At 54.5% G+C, this 14,667-nt stretch overlaps 1 protein-coding gene and 1 long non-coding RNA gene across 15 annotated transcripts in view; both read right to left on the reverse strand.

Annotated features, from left to right (window-relative positions):
* The window catches only part of STIM1 (stromal interaction molecule 1), a 92,715-nt gene that overhangs the window by 23,992 nt on the left and 54,056 nt on the right, over positions 1-14,667 (reverse strand). For all 14 annotated transcript variants that reach the window (XM_065062622.1, XM_065062540.1, XM_065062698.1 and 11 more), the window contains one exon: positions 7,037-7,214. In XM_065062622.1, the coding sequence (XP_064918694.1) occupies positions 7,037-7,214 (178 nt within the window). The remainder of the gene's footprint in view (positions 1-7,036; positions 7,215-14,667) is intronic.
* LOC135579561 (uncharacterized) lies at positions 182-7,026 on the reverse strand. The gene is made up of 2 exons (XR_010472912.1): positions 5,480-7,026; positions 182-5,321 (listed from the first exon to the last, which is right to left on the reverse strand). It is a non-coding gene; the product is annotated as an uncharacterized LOC135579561 (long non-coding RNA).

Here is a 14,667-nt window from a genome sequence, read left to right on the forward strand (position 1 = left end):
TACGGATCCTGCAACACACAACCGTAGCCGCGTTTAATCCCTTTTGATGTCAGGGACCTGCGTTATGGATCCTGCAACACACAACTGGAGCTCCCCATTAATCCCCGTCAATGCCAGGGATCCGCGTTTGCACAGCCAGGGAGAGAGTTCACCAACAAACTGAATTCTCAACTCCAGAGTCTCAACTTTATTTCATTTATTAAATACTTAGTAATTGTTTTTTTAGTTTGCCAAAACACACCAAGATTTCCTAAAGGAAATAGGAGGCCTTGGTGGACGTGATCTCCCTTGACTCGAGTGAGGCATTTGACACCGTGTCCCACAGCATCCTCACACTGAACTGAGGGAGTGGGTCTGGATGAGCGGGTGGTGAGGTGACTGTGAACTGGCTGAAGGGAAGAAGCCAGAGAGTCGTGGTCAATGGGCAGAGTCCAGTTGAGGCCTGGATCTAGTGCAGTGCCTCAGGGGCAGTGCTGGGGCCGCTGTTATTCAATATATTCATCAATGATTTGGACGAGGGAATAGAGTGACTGTCAGCAAGTTTGCTGGTGACACCAAGCTGGGAGGAGTGGTGACACTGGAAGCTGTGCTGCCATCAGAGACCTGGACAGGCTGGAGAGCTGGGCGGGAAAAATGTAATGAAATAGAACAAGGGAAGTGTAGAGTCTTGTATCTGGGCAGGAACAACCCCAGGTTCCAGTATAAGTTGGGGAATGAGCTGTTGGAGAGCAGTGTAGGGGAAAGGGACCTGGGGGTCCTGGGGACAGCAGGGTGACCATGAGCCAGCACTGGGCCCTTGTGGCCAGGAAGCCAATGGTACCTGGGGTGGGTTAGAAGGGGGTGGTCAGTAGGTCAGAGAGGTTCTCCTGCCCCTCTGCTCTGCCCTGGGGAGACCACACCTGGAATCTTGTGTCCAGTTGTGGCCCCTCAGTTCCAGCAGGACAGGGAACTGCTGGAGAGAGTCCAGCGCAGCCACCAAGATGCTGAAGGGAGTGGAGCATCTCCCGTGTGAGGAAAGGCTGAGGGAGCTGGGGCTCTGGAGCTGGACAAGAGGAGACTGAGGGGGGACTCATTCCTGGGGATCAATATGGAAAGGGGCAGTGTCAGGAGGATGGAGCCAGGCTCTTCTGGTGACAACCAGTGACAGGACAAGGGGCAATGGGTGCAAACTGGAACACAGGAGGTTCCACTCAAATATGAGAAGCAACTTGTTGGGGTGAGGGTGGCAGAGCCTGGCCCAGGCTGCCCAGGGGGGTTGTGGAGTCTCCTTCTGTGCAGACATTCCAACCCGCCTGGACACCTTCCTGTGTAACCTCATCTGGGTGTTCCTGCTCCATGGGGGATTGCACTGGATGAGCTTTCCAGGGCCCTTCAACCCCTGACATCCTGGGATTCTGGTACTTATTTTAAAGATGTTCTTTAAGCTCCAATGATGGTTTGCTGCCACCCTTATCTACAGCCGTGCTGAATAAAGCTACAGCTAAACGGAAAATTAAATGCACTCACAAGGTCTCGGTGTCTACATCTCATTATTTGCAGTCTCAGAGACAGCAAAAATAACTCAAACAGTGCTGTGCCAGGAACTGGTTTCTTGGCCAACAATGTTGCTTCAGCACACAAGGAACAGGTTCATCCTGAAGTGCTCACAGTTGTTGAGGACAAGAGGCTTTCTATCCGGATCCAGCACAGTTTTCGGGCTCTGTGAGCACAAGTCTGGCTGTTAAATCTTTCCTGGCACTCTGGAGTCACTGTTGCTCTCCCCCTTTTCTTTAGGTCGACATACGGCTCGTGACAATGCTGCACGGGTCTAAAACCTCTTTACAGGAGCACTCTGGGGTGTCATGAGCGACGATTTCCTAAAGGAAATCTTGGTGGCCTAAAGTAAGCCCCAAATTAATCAGAATTTTCAGTGTTTCCACAACAATTAAGACCTTTGCCCTGTGCATCAAGACTTGAGCTCTTCCATACGAGGCCTGAAGAAGCCCCAAAAGAGGGGGGCAAGATCTGCCCCCTTTATTTCATTTATTAAATACTCAGTACTTGTTTTCTTTGTTTGCCGAAGCACACCAGGATTGCCTTTAGTAAGCCCCAAATTAATTGGAATTTTCAGTGTTTCTACAAAAATCAAGACCTTTGCCTTTAACGAATGAAGGGTAAGATGTGCCCCAGCAGGTACGAACACCCCAACACGACGTCTCCCTGTTCCGCTCCAAAAGTGTTCAAACAGGCTTATCCTTGCCGGGAAGGGATAACATTTCCTCACTTCAGGATGAAATTGTTGGGAATTCCATCTGGCAATAACAATTAAACAGGTTCACATGAAAAACTGGGCATTTTCTTTTAAACGATGGCAACGATCAAAGCCTGGACCCAACTTCTGAGGAACGCGGTACATCCGTCTCTGCACAGCTTCAAGTCCAGATGTGCTGGGTTTCCAGGACACGGACTGGTTTCCACGCCTGGACTGAACACGACAAAGTGTCGCGGCTGTTGGGAACCAGGTGCTTCTATCCAACCGTCCTGCCTTGGCAACACGAGCTTCTCTTCCAAACGCTCCGTTCTGGCCGCCACCAACCGGGCCGCGCTGGCCGCACGCCGGCTCGCTCCTTGGCAAAGGCTCGCTTGCCATCACAGAATCGAATCACAGCATGGACTGGGTTGGAAAAGCCCTCAGAGATCATCCAGTCCAAGCCTTGGTCCAACTCCAGTCCATTGACTAGATCACGGCACTAAGTGCCATGTCCAATCTCAGTTTAAAACCCTCCAAGACAGTGAGTCCAGCACCTCCCTGGGCAGCCATTCCAATGCCTGACCACTCTCTCTGCAAAGAATTGCTTTCTCATCTCCAGCCTAAATTTCCCCTGGTAGAGTTGAAGCCCATGCCCCCTTGTCCTATTGCTGATGCCTGGGAGAAGAGCCCAATCCCCACCTGGCTAGAACTGCCCTTCAGGTAGTTCTAGAGAGTGCTGAGCTCAGCTCTAAGCCTCCTCTTCTCCAGACTAAAAAAGCCCAGCTCCCTCAGCCTCTCCCCATGGGTCTTGTGTTCAAGTCCCTTCCCCAGTCTTGTTGCTCTTCTCTGGACCCGCTCCAGCACTTCAATCTCTTTCCTGAGCTGAGGGGCCCAGAACTGAACACAATACTCCAGGTGTGGCCTCCCCAATGCAGAGCACAGGGGAAGGATCACTGCCCTTGTCCTGCTGACCACGCTGGTTTGGATACAGGACAGGACACCACTGGCCTTCTTGGCCACCTGGGCACACTGTTGGCTCATGTTGAGCTTCCTGTCCATTAGTCCCCCAGGTCCCTTTCTGTCTGACTGCTCTTTCTCATTTTCAGCCTCTCGGTACACACTTGAGGATTTGCTAGTTAGGAAACAGTAAAAAAACTCTGCTTGAATCATGTTACTGGTTTGTGTTTAGCACTTAGACCCCCAGGTGTTCACTCCCCTTGTCTCACACTCACCCACATGGTTTTTAGGTCGGTGTTTACAGCTCTCTGGAGAAACTCCCGCTCTTTATTTCCCAGTTTCCAGAGGCTCTTGCCAGGACATTCCAAGTGGTGGGATAAACCCACACTCCCTGCCCTGCGTATCATTCCATACTAGGCCTGACGAACCCCAAACTGCCAAATATCTCTGTTTAAAGGAGAATTTTCCCTCCACTGAGCCGCAGAGCGGGAAGGAATTGATCCTGAAGATAATTCTGAAGGGCTCGTTCATATTGTGTTATCAGTTTTCTCCCGACAGCAGAGCCCGTATTTGCTGACGTTGGTTACGGATGAAGCCCCGCTTTGCCTGCGCGTTCCTGTTCACACCTCGGTGACTCGGCCACTCTGGTTCCACATCCACTGAGCTCCACGAGGCAACCAAGTCCCTTAGAGCTGCGCTTGTGACAGGGCAAGAAACCCAGACCCATCTGGGAGCTTCACGGGTCAGGAGCAGATCTTCAATACAACCTGCAGATCATCAATACAGCCAACAGATCTTCAATACAACCTGCAGATCATCAATACAGCCAACAGATCTTCAATACAACCTGCAGATCATCAATACAGCCAGCAGATCTTCAATACAACCTGCAGATCATCAATACAGCCAGCAGATCATCAATACAACCTGCAGATCATCAATACAACCTGCAGATCATCAATACAACCTGCAGATCTTCAATACAACCTGCAGATCGCCAATACAGCCAGCAGATCTTCAATACAACCTGCAGATCATCAATACAGCCAGCAGTTCCTCAATAGAACCTGCAGATCACCAATACAACCTGCAGTTCATCAATACAACTAGCAGATCCTCAATACAACCAGATCTTCAATACAACCAGCAGATCCTCAATACAACCAGCAGATCTTCAATACAACCAGCAGATCTTCAATACAACCAGCAGATCTTCAGTACCACCTGCAGATCATCAATATAACCAGTAGATCTTCAATACAACCAGCAGATCACCCATACAACCTGCAGATCATCAATACAACCTGCAGATCATCAATACAACCTGCAGATCATCAATACAACCTGCTGATCATCAATATAACCAGTAGATCTTCAATACAACCTGCAGATCACCCACACAACCTGCAGATTGTCCATACAACCAGTAGATCTTCCATACAACCAGCAGATCTTCCATACAACCAGTAGATCATCAATCTTCAGTCATCAGCAGGCTGTATCAAGACATGAACTTTTTCCTCTCGATGGGTCATTTAATGGACTGGAAAGGGTCACTGTTGGAGGACGTTCTCAAAAGGTGTTCTGAAGATGAACAAAAATGGCTTTTCGTGTTGATCTTCCCTTCTCTGCTCCTCAAGAGCGTATCAGCTGTTCACCAAACGGCAGCCGGGAGGCAACGGGAAGGGCACCACGCTCCTTCCCAAGGGCTGCTCAGCGCTGGCCTCGACGGGCCAGGCCCGGAGGTCACTGCCAGCCCAGAGAAGTCACAGAACCACAGAGTGTCCTGAGCTGGAGGGACCCACAGATCATGGAGTCCAACGTCTGTCCCTGCACAGGACACCCCACAGGTCACCCGTGTGTCTGAGGACGGTGTCCAGTCTCTTGTTGAACACTGTCAGGTTGGGCCGTGACACCTCCCTGGGAGCCTGTTCAGTGTCCAGCACCTCTGGGGAAGAACCTTTGCCTCATGTCCACTGACCCCCTGGCACATCTCCTGCCGCTCCCTGGGCTCCAGCAGAACGAGTCCATGGGAAGGGCTGTTGGGAGCTCTGGCCATGTCTCCGGTGGCCGAGGACCAGGGCTGGGCCTTGCTGGGGCGCGGGGATGCAGCAGCGAGGGCGCATTCACTCCTCTGGAGGAGAATGAGATCAAACCTCAGCCAAGAGGCCCCACGAGTGCCAGGAATTCACCTCCTGGTCCCCGAGCTGCAGCTCAGCGTCCTCTGCAGAGGACACGCTGCTCCGGGTTAAGACCAGAGCTTAGTACCCGGGGTTTTGTGTTTCTCCCCACCTGGCTTCGGAACATTCGTGGAACGTCACAGACACATCCACTTGTTTACGTGGCTCTGCCCTCGGCGGCACAGCCCAAGGTCGTTTTCCCAGCCGGCGTCGGGACCTCTGGTGTCACCTGCTCCTCGGTGACACCGGCAGAGGCTCCCGGCCCGGACACTGCAGAGGAACCCCCGTGTCCTTCTGGCTGTAGGACAAAACCCAACCATTTTCTTTGGGGTATTTCCAGCTTGTAACGTGAAATTTCCCAAAGCTCTGTGAAAGCAGCTGTGGCCCGGAGCCGGCCAGAGGGGAAACGTGACTACCTCCATCTCTATGCCAACAAGAAAGCAGGTCACATACCCGCACCGCTGCCAGGGCGCGCGCCCATTTGGCACCATCGTCCCGGGACTCTCACAAGCGTTCGGCCTCCACGCAGACACCGAGCGAGGCTTTCGAGCAACACTCGAGTCCCCGAGGGCAGGAAACCAGCCGCGGCCTCACGGGTACGTCCTGTGACCCCCACGGCACAAATCTCCGCGCAGATCAGCGTCCTTGGGATGCCGGCGCTGGCACAAGTCGCCGGTCGCCACTCAAGAGCGGTGACACCCGTACCCAGGCCTGGGCTTCGCTGTCGGAAAAGCCGCGGGGATGCGGCAAAATTAAGGTTTATCCCCTAAAATTGCGCTTAAAACTGATGAAAAATAGTCACGGTCCAAGACTGCCACGCTCTATTTGCTAGATCTCCCCTTAAAAACTCTTCTAGCCAAAAACCCCGCTGGGTTTGTGACCAGCGGCCTCAAGCGCTCTTTGCTCTCCCCAGTGACTCTTGCGCGGCTCGTTCGTTGCACTGGAACCATCACAAACCGTTCTGCGAGCAGAGGTCGCGTTCCCGAGCCGCAGGATTCTGCCCCAGTTCAACCACTCACAGGGAATGACTCCTACACCAGTGCTTTTGTTCCTCCCAGGATTTCGGGGGCCCCGTGCGGGCTGGGCAGCACGGGCCGTCACACGTGGCTCGGAGCTCGAGCGGGTTGCGATTCCTCTGGTGGTTTGCACTGTCTCAACGTGCTTTTTCCCCATCAAAAGCCAGAGGGAAACGACCTGATCAGCCTGGATGACAAACGCTGCGCGAGCTGGATCGCCTCATTCCTTCAGAGCCTCTTCTTCCCCTCGGGGCGCCAGATTTTTGTCACTTTGGGAGGTCGGGATCCCAATACACTTTCAGTGTGAGAAACCACTGTCCATCTCACTGCTCCGATATAAGTACATGTGGTAAATCAATAGGAAGCACCTATAGGAACAAGCCAATGCACTGGGAAGGAGGAGCGAGCGCAGAAGGAGCAATTCCAGCGCTTGTGCTCAGCAGGATGTTTTGCTGCTCGAGGCAGCGAAGCTCTGAGCTCTGACGCCAACAGCAGCTCCTGAACAGAGCCAGGGCCTCCCCAGGACTCAGAAACTCTATTTTAGAGCCAGCAACGACAACCAGAGCGGAACTGGGAAAAGGAAACTCTTCCCTGAAGGGTAAACGAAGGGGAACGTTGCGGAACGAGCGAGGCTGGACGGGAAGCGAACGCACCTCTCCTGAAGGTCGTGCAGCGACTGCTCCGCGCGGTGCAGCCCCTCCAGGTCCTTCATCATCTTCTTCATGTGCTCCTTGGAGTAGCGGTTCTGGATGTAGGCGAACCAGCAGCCGCCCACGCCGATGACGATGGACACCACCAGCATGAAGTCCTTCAGGTGGTTGTGCCGCGTCACTGCAAGAGAGGAGACGGCGCTGAGCGGGGACACGGGGACCTGGCCAGGGGGGCAGAGGGGACCAGAGACAGTGCTGAACGGGGACATGGGGACCTGACCAGGGGGGGCAGAGGGGACCAGAGACAGTGCTGAACGGGGACACGGGGACCCGGCCAGGGGGGCAGAGGGGACCAGAGACAGTGCTGAACGGGGACATGGGGACCCGGCCCGGGGGGCAGAGGGGACGAGAGACACCGCTGAGCTGGGGACATGGGGACCACGCCAGGAAGGGACATGGAGGGCAGAGGGGACCAGAGACAGCGCTGAGCGGGGACACGGGGTCCAGGCCAGGAATGAATATGGGGGGGCAGAGGGGACCAGAGACAGTGCTGAGCGGGGACACGGGGACCCGACCGGGGGGGCAGAGGGGACCAGAGACACCGCTGAGCTGGGGACATGGGGACCATGCCAGGAAGGGACGTGGGGGGCAGAGGGGACCAGAGACAGCGCTGAGCGGGGACACAGCGTCCCGGCCAGGAATGAATATGGGGGGGCAGAGGGGACCAGAGACAGTGCTGAGCGGGGACACAGCGTCCCGGCCAGGAATGAATATGGGGGGGCAGAGGGGACCAGAGACACCGCTGAGTGGGGACATGGGGACCAAGCCAGGAAGGGACGTTGGGGGCAGAGGGGACGGTGGCCTGGGGGTCACAAAGGGCTGCATCAATGGTTAAGGGAGGAAAAACAAAAAGGAGGCTTGATGATATTTACCCAGTTTGAAAGGGGAAGAAAAACACGAACAAGGAGGAGGAGGAAGAAAGGAAAAAGGAGGAAAAAAGAAAAATGGAAAGAAGAGAAAGAAGAAGAATGAAGAAAAAAGGAAAAAGGAAAAAAAGAAAAAGGAAAAAAGGAGAAAGGAGAAGAAAGAAGAAGGAAGAAAAAAAAAAGGAAAACCCACCCAAAACAAATAAATAAACTTATAGATAAATAATTAAAAAGTAAACGAAATTCCACATCCTAACAGACACACTCAGGCTGCACCACGTGCCTCGGGAGCCCCCGGAGCCCGGCAGAGCTGCTGAGCCGGTAACACAGGACACACGGGTGTAGGAGCCAAGAAAACACCGTCACCAACACGAGGGTGACCAGGGACCGGGCAGGTGAAGCACTGCACGGTTCTGCTGTGAAACTGCCCAGGCACAAGTGCAGGGGAAAGGGACCTGGGGGTCCTGGGGACAGCAGGGTGACCATGAGCCAGCACTGGGCCCTTGTGGCCAGGAAGCCAATGGTACCTGGGGTGGGTTAGAAGGGGGTGGTCAGTAGGTCAGAGAGGTTCTCCTGCCCCTCTGCTCTGCCCTGGGGAGACCACACCTGGAATATTGTGTCCAGCTGTGGCCCCTCAGTTCCAGCAGGACAGGGAACTGCTGGAGAGAGTCCAGCGCAGCCACCAAGATGCTGAAGGGAGTGGAGCATCTCCCGTGTGAGGAAAGGCTGAGGGAGCTGGGGCTCTGGAGCTGGACAAGAGGACACTGAGGGGGGACTCATTCCTGGGGATCAATATGGAAAGGGGGAGTGTCAGGAGGATGGAGCCAGGCTCTTCTGGTGACAACCAGGGACAGGACAAGGGGCAATGGGTGCAAACTGGAACACAGGAGGTTCCACTTAGATATGAGAAGGAGCTTCTTCCTGGTGAGGGTGGCAGAGCCTGGCCCAGGCTGCCCAGGGGGTTGTGGAGTCTCCTTCTGTGCAGACATTCCAACCCGCCTGGACACCTTCCTGTGTAACCTCATCTGGGTGTTCCTGCTCCATGGGGGATTGCACTGGATGAGCTTTCCAGGGCCCTCCAACCTCTGACATCCTGCGACTCTGTGACTCCCCTGCGGGGACAGAGGGACAAGTCCTCTCTCTGAAGGTGCAGCAGATGCCCATCTGCCCGTATGCTCACGAACACGCTGTGTGATCATCACCTGAGGCAGCGCAGAATAGCTCCATCATTCTTGGAGAACATTCACTCGTGAACGCTAAAGAACTAAACAAGATTAATATGGGCCCCGCTTTCCATCCCGGGCGGATTATCACAACATCCTCTTCCTAGCAAGCAGACCCTGGCCCGTTGCTGCAGACATGATTCCAAATCCCTTTATTTGGTGTTTTAAGGGGACTGCTGGGCTGGCTTGTTCAGATGGTTTGTTTTGCACCCACCCCCAGCTCTTTCAGCTTTTCTGTGTCACGACTGCTGCTCCCACTGTGTCCCCAACACACAGAGCCCTTCGCTATGGCAATGGTGAGCACAGGAATTCAAGCGTTCACTGCTGGGAAGAAATGTCTCGTAACAAAGGCTGAATCACAGCATCAGAGAATCCCAGCATGTCAGGGGTTGGAAGGGCCATGGAAAGCTCATCCAGTGCAACCCCCCCATGGAGCAGGAACACCCAGATGAGGTTACACAGGAAGGTGTCCAGGGGGTTGGAATGTCTGCACAGAAGGAGACTCCACAACCCCCTGGGCAGCCTGGGCCAGGCTCTGCCACCCTCACCCCCAACAAGTTGCTTCTCAAATCTAAGTGGAACCTCCTGTGTTCCAGTTTGCACCCATTGCCCCTTGTCCTGTCACTGGTTGTCACCAGAAGAGCCTGGCTCCATCCTCCTGACACTCCCCCTTTCCATCTTGATCCCCAGGAATGAGTCCCCCCTCAGTGTCCTCTTGTCCAGCTCCAGAGCCCCAGCTCCCTCAGCCTTTCCTCACACGGGAGATGCTCCACTCCCTCCAGCATCTTGGTGGCTCTTCATAGCTCCAGCCCGTCTGGCTTTTCCCTGCAGCTCCTCTCCAAGGGGACCCGTGGGCTCCCGGGCCATGGCAGGAATCCGGCGCCTTTGAGCAGCACCGTGTATCCTCCCGCCAACCACCACCAGCGCCAGCTGCAACACCCTGTTCGCTGCCTCCGCATAGCTCAGAGCGGTAAACAAAAACCCAGCTAAGCTGAAAGCGAACTGTTCCACCGGCTGTTCCCGAGCTTGCCCTGCTGGGGAGCGCGGGGCGATCGCGGTTCAGCCCGCGGTGCTGAGCGTGTCGCCTTCAGCGCGGACAGCACGGTGTTCTGCGCTCCGGGAAGGTCCATCAGTGGGTTAAACTAAAGGAGGGAGATTCAGGCCGGACATGAGAAACTGTTTCCCCGGGGGTGGTGGGAGCCTGGCCCAGGTTGGCCAGAGAGGTGGTGGATGATTCTGAATAGGAGGGGAACAAGGACAAGAGAAGAAATTCAGCTCTTACATTTTGTACCAAACTTCACCAAAAAAAAATCTGGTGTTTGCCACAAGCTACCAATTATTTTTCCACAAATATAGCTATTAGATTACTCAAAAACGAGCAGCACGAAGCATGTTGCTACCCAGGACGTGGTGTTTCACGAAGCCCCTTTCACACACAGCGTGTTCCAGCGCACACGCTGCCACCCCCGCACGCCGACCCCCCCACCGACCCCCCCGAGCGCCGAAACTGCGCACAGAGCCGCCCGCAGCGCGGCAAACGAGCGATCCTGCTTTCAAAGCAGCTGAAATGGTGCTTCTGTGAAAACCTTGGAGGGTCAGAGGCAGGGGATGGGCAGGGTGAGGTGTTCACTCATGTGTGAACAGCGTGCAAGGACAAGTGTGCCGGGACGAGTGTGCAAGGATGAGTGTGCAAGGATTAGCATGCAAGGACGAGTGCGCAAAGACAAGTGTGCAAGGATGAGTGTGCAAGGATTAGCATGCAAGGACGAGCACGCAAAGACAAGTGTGCAAGGATGAGCGTGCAAGGATAGGAGTGCAAGGATGAGTGCACAAAGACAAATGTGCAAGGACAGGAGTGCAAGGATGAGTGTGCAAAGACAAACGTGCAAGGACAGGAGTGCAAGGATGAGTGTGCAAGGATTAGCATGCAAGGACAGGAGTGCAAGGACGAGTGTGCAAAGACAAGTGTGCAAGGATGAGCGTGCAAGGAATGAGAGTGCAAGGACATATGTGCAAGGACATACGTGCAAGGACGAGCGTGCAAGGATGAGTGTGCAAGGATGAGTGTGCAAGGACAGGCGTGCAAGGACAGGCGTGCAAGGACAGGCGTGCAAGGACAGGCGTGCAAGGGCAGGGATCATCAGTGCCCCAGCCACTCCACGGTACCACTGACACAACCACGGGATGTGACACGTCCCCCGGGCTCAATCAGCGCCTCTTATTTCCTTCCCAGAGCCAACACACCCGGCAGAATGTGCTCAGAGCCCGGTTCCCGCGTGTGCCGCACAGCCGGGGAGACGCGGGTCCGTGTGCCGCGCGCTCCCAGCCCGGCACAGCCAACCCCAAATTCTCCTCCCAACGCCCTGTGCAGTACCAAGGAACAAGCGCCAGGAGCAGAGGAAACGGCCTCAAGTTGCGCCAGGGGAGGTTGAGGTTGGATGTGGGAACAATTTCTTCCCCAAAGGGCTGTGGGGCATTGGAACAGGCTGCCCAGGGCAGTGCTGGAGTCACCAGCCCTGGAGGGCTGGGCAGTTCTTAGTGACATGGGTTAGTGCTTGATTTAGGTGACGGCTGGACTTGATCCGAAGGGTCGTGCCCACCCGAAGCGGCTCCATGACTGCGCTGCTCTGAGTGCAAGAGCTGCCGGGAGCAGCCGCTGCAGGACGAGTCGCCCTGCCGGGCACCAGCAGCTTCCGAGGCGCGGAGCTGGGAGACGCTGCTCCTCGGGACAGGACAAAACCCCCTTCTGGGGCAGAACTGTGTCTCTGATCCTCCTGATGTTGTCAAAAAAGCTACATTATTTCATGGGGGAAAACAACCTGAATCTGAATAGTGAGTCCGAGGCCTAAACACAGGCCCTGCTAAAACAAAACTCAGTTTAAACCGACTCCGGCCCTACACGAGCAGCTCACAGAGCACAAGTCGGCTTGTCTGGATCTAAATGATTAGGGCATTAGGAGTTCAAACGGATCCCGTATCGCCAAGGCAACGCGAGATAATCCTCCTGCTCTCGGTCCCCTGCTGCTGCACCACCCGCTGCGCCAGAGCTGCCTGTAAGCTCAGGCTTTCCGGAGCGCAGGTTTTACGCCCCAGCTCGGGTTTATTGCCCAGTTTAGCGCTGTTTAACCCACCGTCCATCTCAGCCCAGCCCGACCTGCAAAACTCACCCCTTGGCACCTCACACTGGGAAAGCTGCGGGAAAAAGCAACGTACACCAAGGAAAACCCATTTCTATACCTATTTTCCTTCTATTTTTAGGGGAAAGAAGGAAGAAGGGACATAATCCAGACCTGACGCGGGTGAGATGTCCCTGCTCACAGCGGGGGTGGCACTGGGAAGGCCCCTCCAACCAAAATGATTCTATGACTCTGTGATATGATTCTAGGCAGGCCAGCAGTGGTTACACGGACTGACGCCACGTGGGGTCCGCAGCGCTGCCGGTGTGCTGTTTAAAGAAGGTAAAAAGCTGTAGAACAGTAAAACTCAACAGCAGCCTCAGGTGGTGTGAGCGAAATGGTCCAACCGAGAGACAGGAATTCAAAGCCGCAGTTCCTAAAACGCTTCACAAAGTTCTACTTGGGGAACAGAACCAGGATGGGTTAAGATGCTGGAGGGAGTGGAGCATCTCCCGTGTGAGGAAAGGCTGAGGGAGCTGGGGCTCTGGAGCTGGACAAGAGGACACTGAGGGGGGACTCATTCCTGGGGATCAAGATGGAAAGGGGGAGTGTCAGGAGGATGGAGCCAGGCTCTTCTGGTGACAACCAGTGACAGGACAAGGGGCAATGGGTGCAAACTGGAACACAGGAGGTTCCACTTAAATGTGAGAAGAAACTTGTTCCCGGTGAGGGTGGCAGAGCCTGGCCCAGGCTGCCCAGGGGGTTGTGGAGTCTCCTTCTGTGCAGACATTCCAACCCACCTGGACACCTTCCTGTGTCACCTCATCTGGGTGTTCCTGCTCCATGGGGGATTGCACTGGGTGAGCTTTCCAGGGCCCTTCAACCCCTGACACTCTGGGGTTCTGTGACTAGAAAACCAGCAGTTTTACAGCAGCATTGCTCAAATAAAATACTCGGTAGATTCTATACCAGCTCTTTACACACACGTTGTGACATCAGAAACCACACACGTGGGGTTACACCAAAATGCTCCATTCCTAAAGCAGCCCAAGGCAGCTGAGCCAGCACACCTCCCTGGCGCTGCTGCAATCTGCATTGGCTTCCTCACGCTCTCTTGCTTTGCCAGCGGAGCCACGAGCTAATCACGTAAAGCCATTCTATAAAGTGCTGAATTTCACCCCGCAAGAGCTGTCGGGTCCCCCTGTTGTCCCCTCCCTGCACTGGCGGGTTCAGAGCTATCGCTCCTCAAGGAAAACCAAACCTACCGCTTATTGACCACGTGCTGCTGAAGAAAACAACATGAGAATGAGACGATAACACTAACGATATGAAAATGATACAGTAACGCTAACGATATGAAAATGATACAGTAACGCTAACAATATGAAAACGCTAATGATACGATAACGCTAACAATATGAAAACGCTAACGATCCGATAGTGCTAACAATATGAAAACGCTAACGATCCGATAGTGCTAACAGAGTCTATTAACGGGATGGAGCTGCCTTTCCCTCTGTAATCCAAACACCATCCAGTTAGCTGTAAATATTTAAAGTGGATGGTAAACCTCGCAGCGATAAATTCATCTGGTATTTGGTTAAGACATTCTATTGCTTTAAACAAATAGTGATTCAACTGACCTCAAAGTACTTGTCAAACAGGCTGCTGATGTACCGAAGGGAGACAGGGCGGCTGTAGCGGGAGCTGCAGCAAGGGAGCGAATAACTGATGGGTTTTGGGAGCGTTTCTGGAGCCACATCGGAGTCTGTGCCGCACAGACCCGGGAAACACCACAGCTCAGTCTCCTGTTCACCAAAACCACCGCTTACCCGCTCTGGGCAGCCTGGGCCAGGCTCCGGCACCTCCCAGCACACAAGGTTCTGCTCATGTTCACATGGAGCCTCCTGTGTTTGTCTGTGCCCGTTGCCCCTCACCCTGGCGTTGGGCACCACTGAACAGAGTCTGGTCCATCCTGACACCACCCTGACATATTGATCATTGATCACATCCCTCTCAGCTTCTCTTCTCCAGCTCAGCAGCCCCAGCTCTCTCAGTGTCTCCTCACACAAAGATGCTCCAGACCCCTCAGCATCTTCGTGTCCCTCCCTGGACTCTCCAGTGACTCCTTGTCCTTACACTGGGAGCCCAGCACTGGAAAAGAAACGGCTGTAGGAGCGGTTGAGGGGTCTCTGGGGCAGGAGCTGGACCCGGGGCAGCTCCGGACGCCCCTCCGAGCCGCGCTGGTCCGGGTGCGGCTGGGATGCCGGCATTAGCGGTTTGAATTGGCGCCTGTGTTGTGCCTTGCTCTGGGGGTGACTCCTTGTCCTTCTTGAACTGGGGAGCCCAGAACTGGGCCCAGTTCTGCA

This window comes from Columba livia, chromosome 1, assembly GCF_036013475.1.
Source record: "Columba livia isolate bColLiv1 breed racing homer chromosome 1, bColLiv1.pat.W.v2, whole genome shotgun sequence".
Lineage (NCBI taxonomy): Eukaryota > Metazoa > Chordata > Aves > Columbiformes > Columbidae > Columba > Columba livia.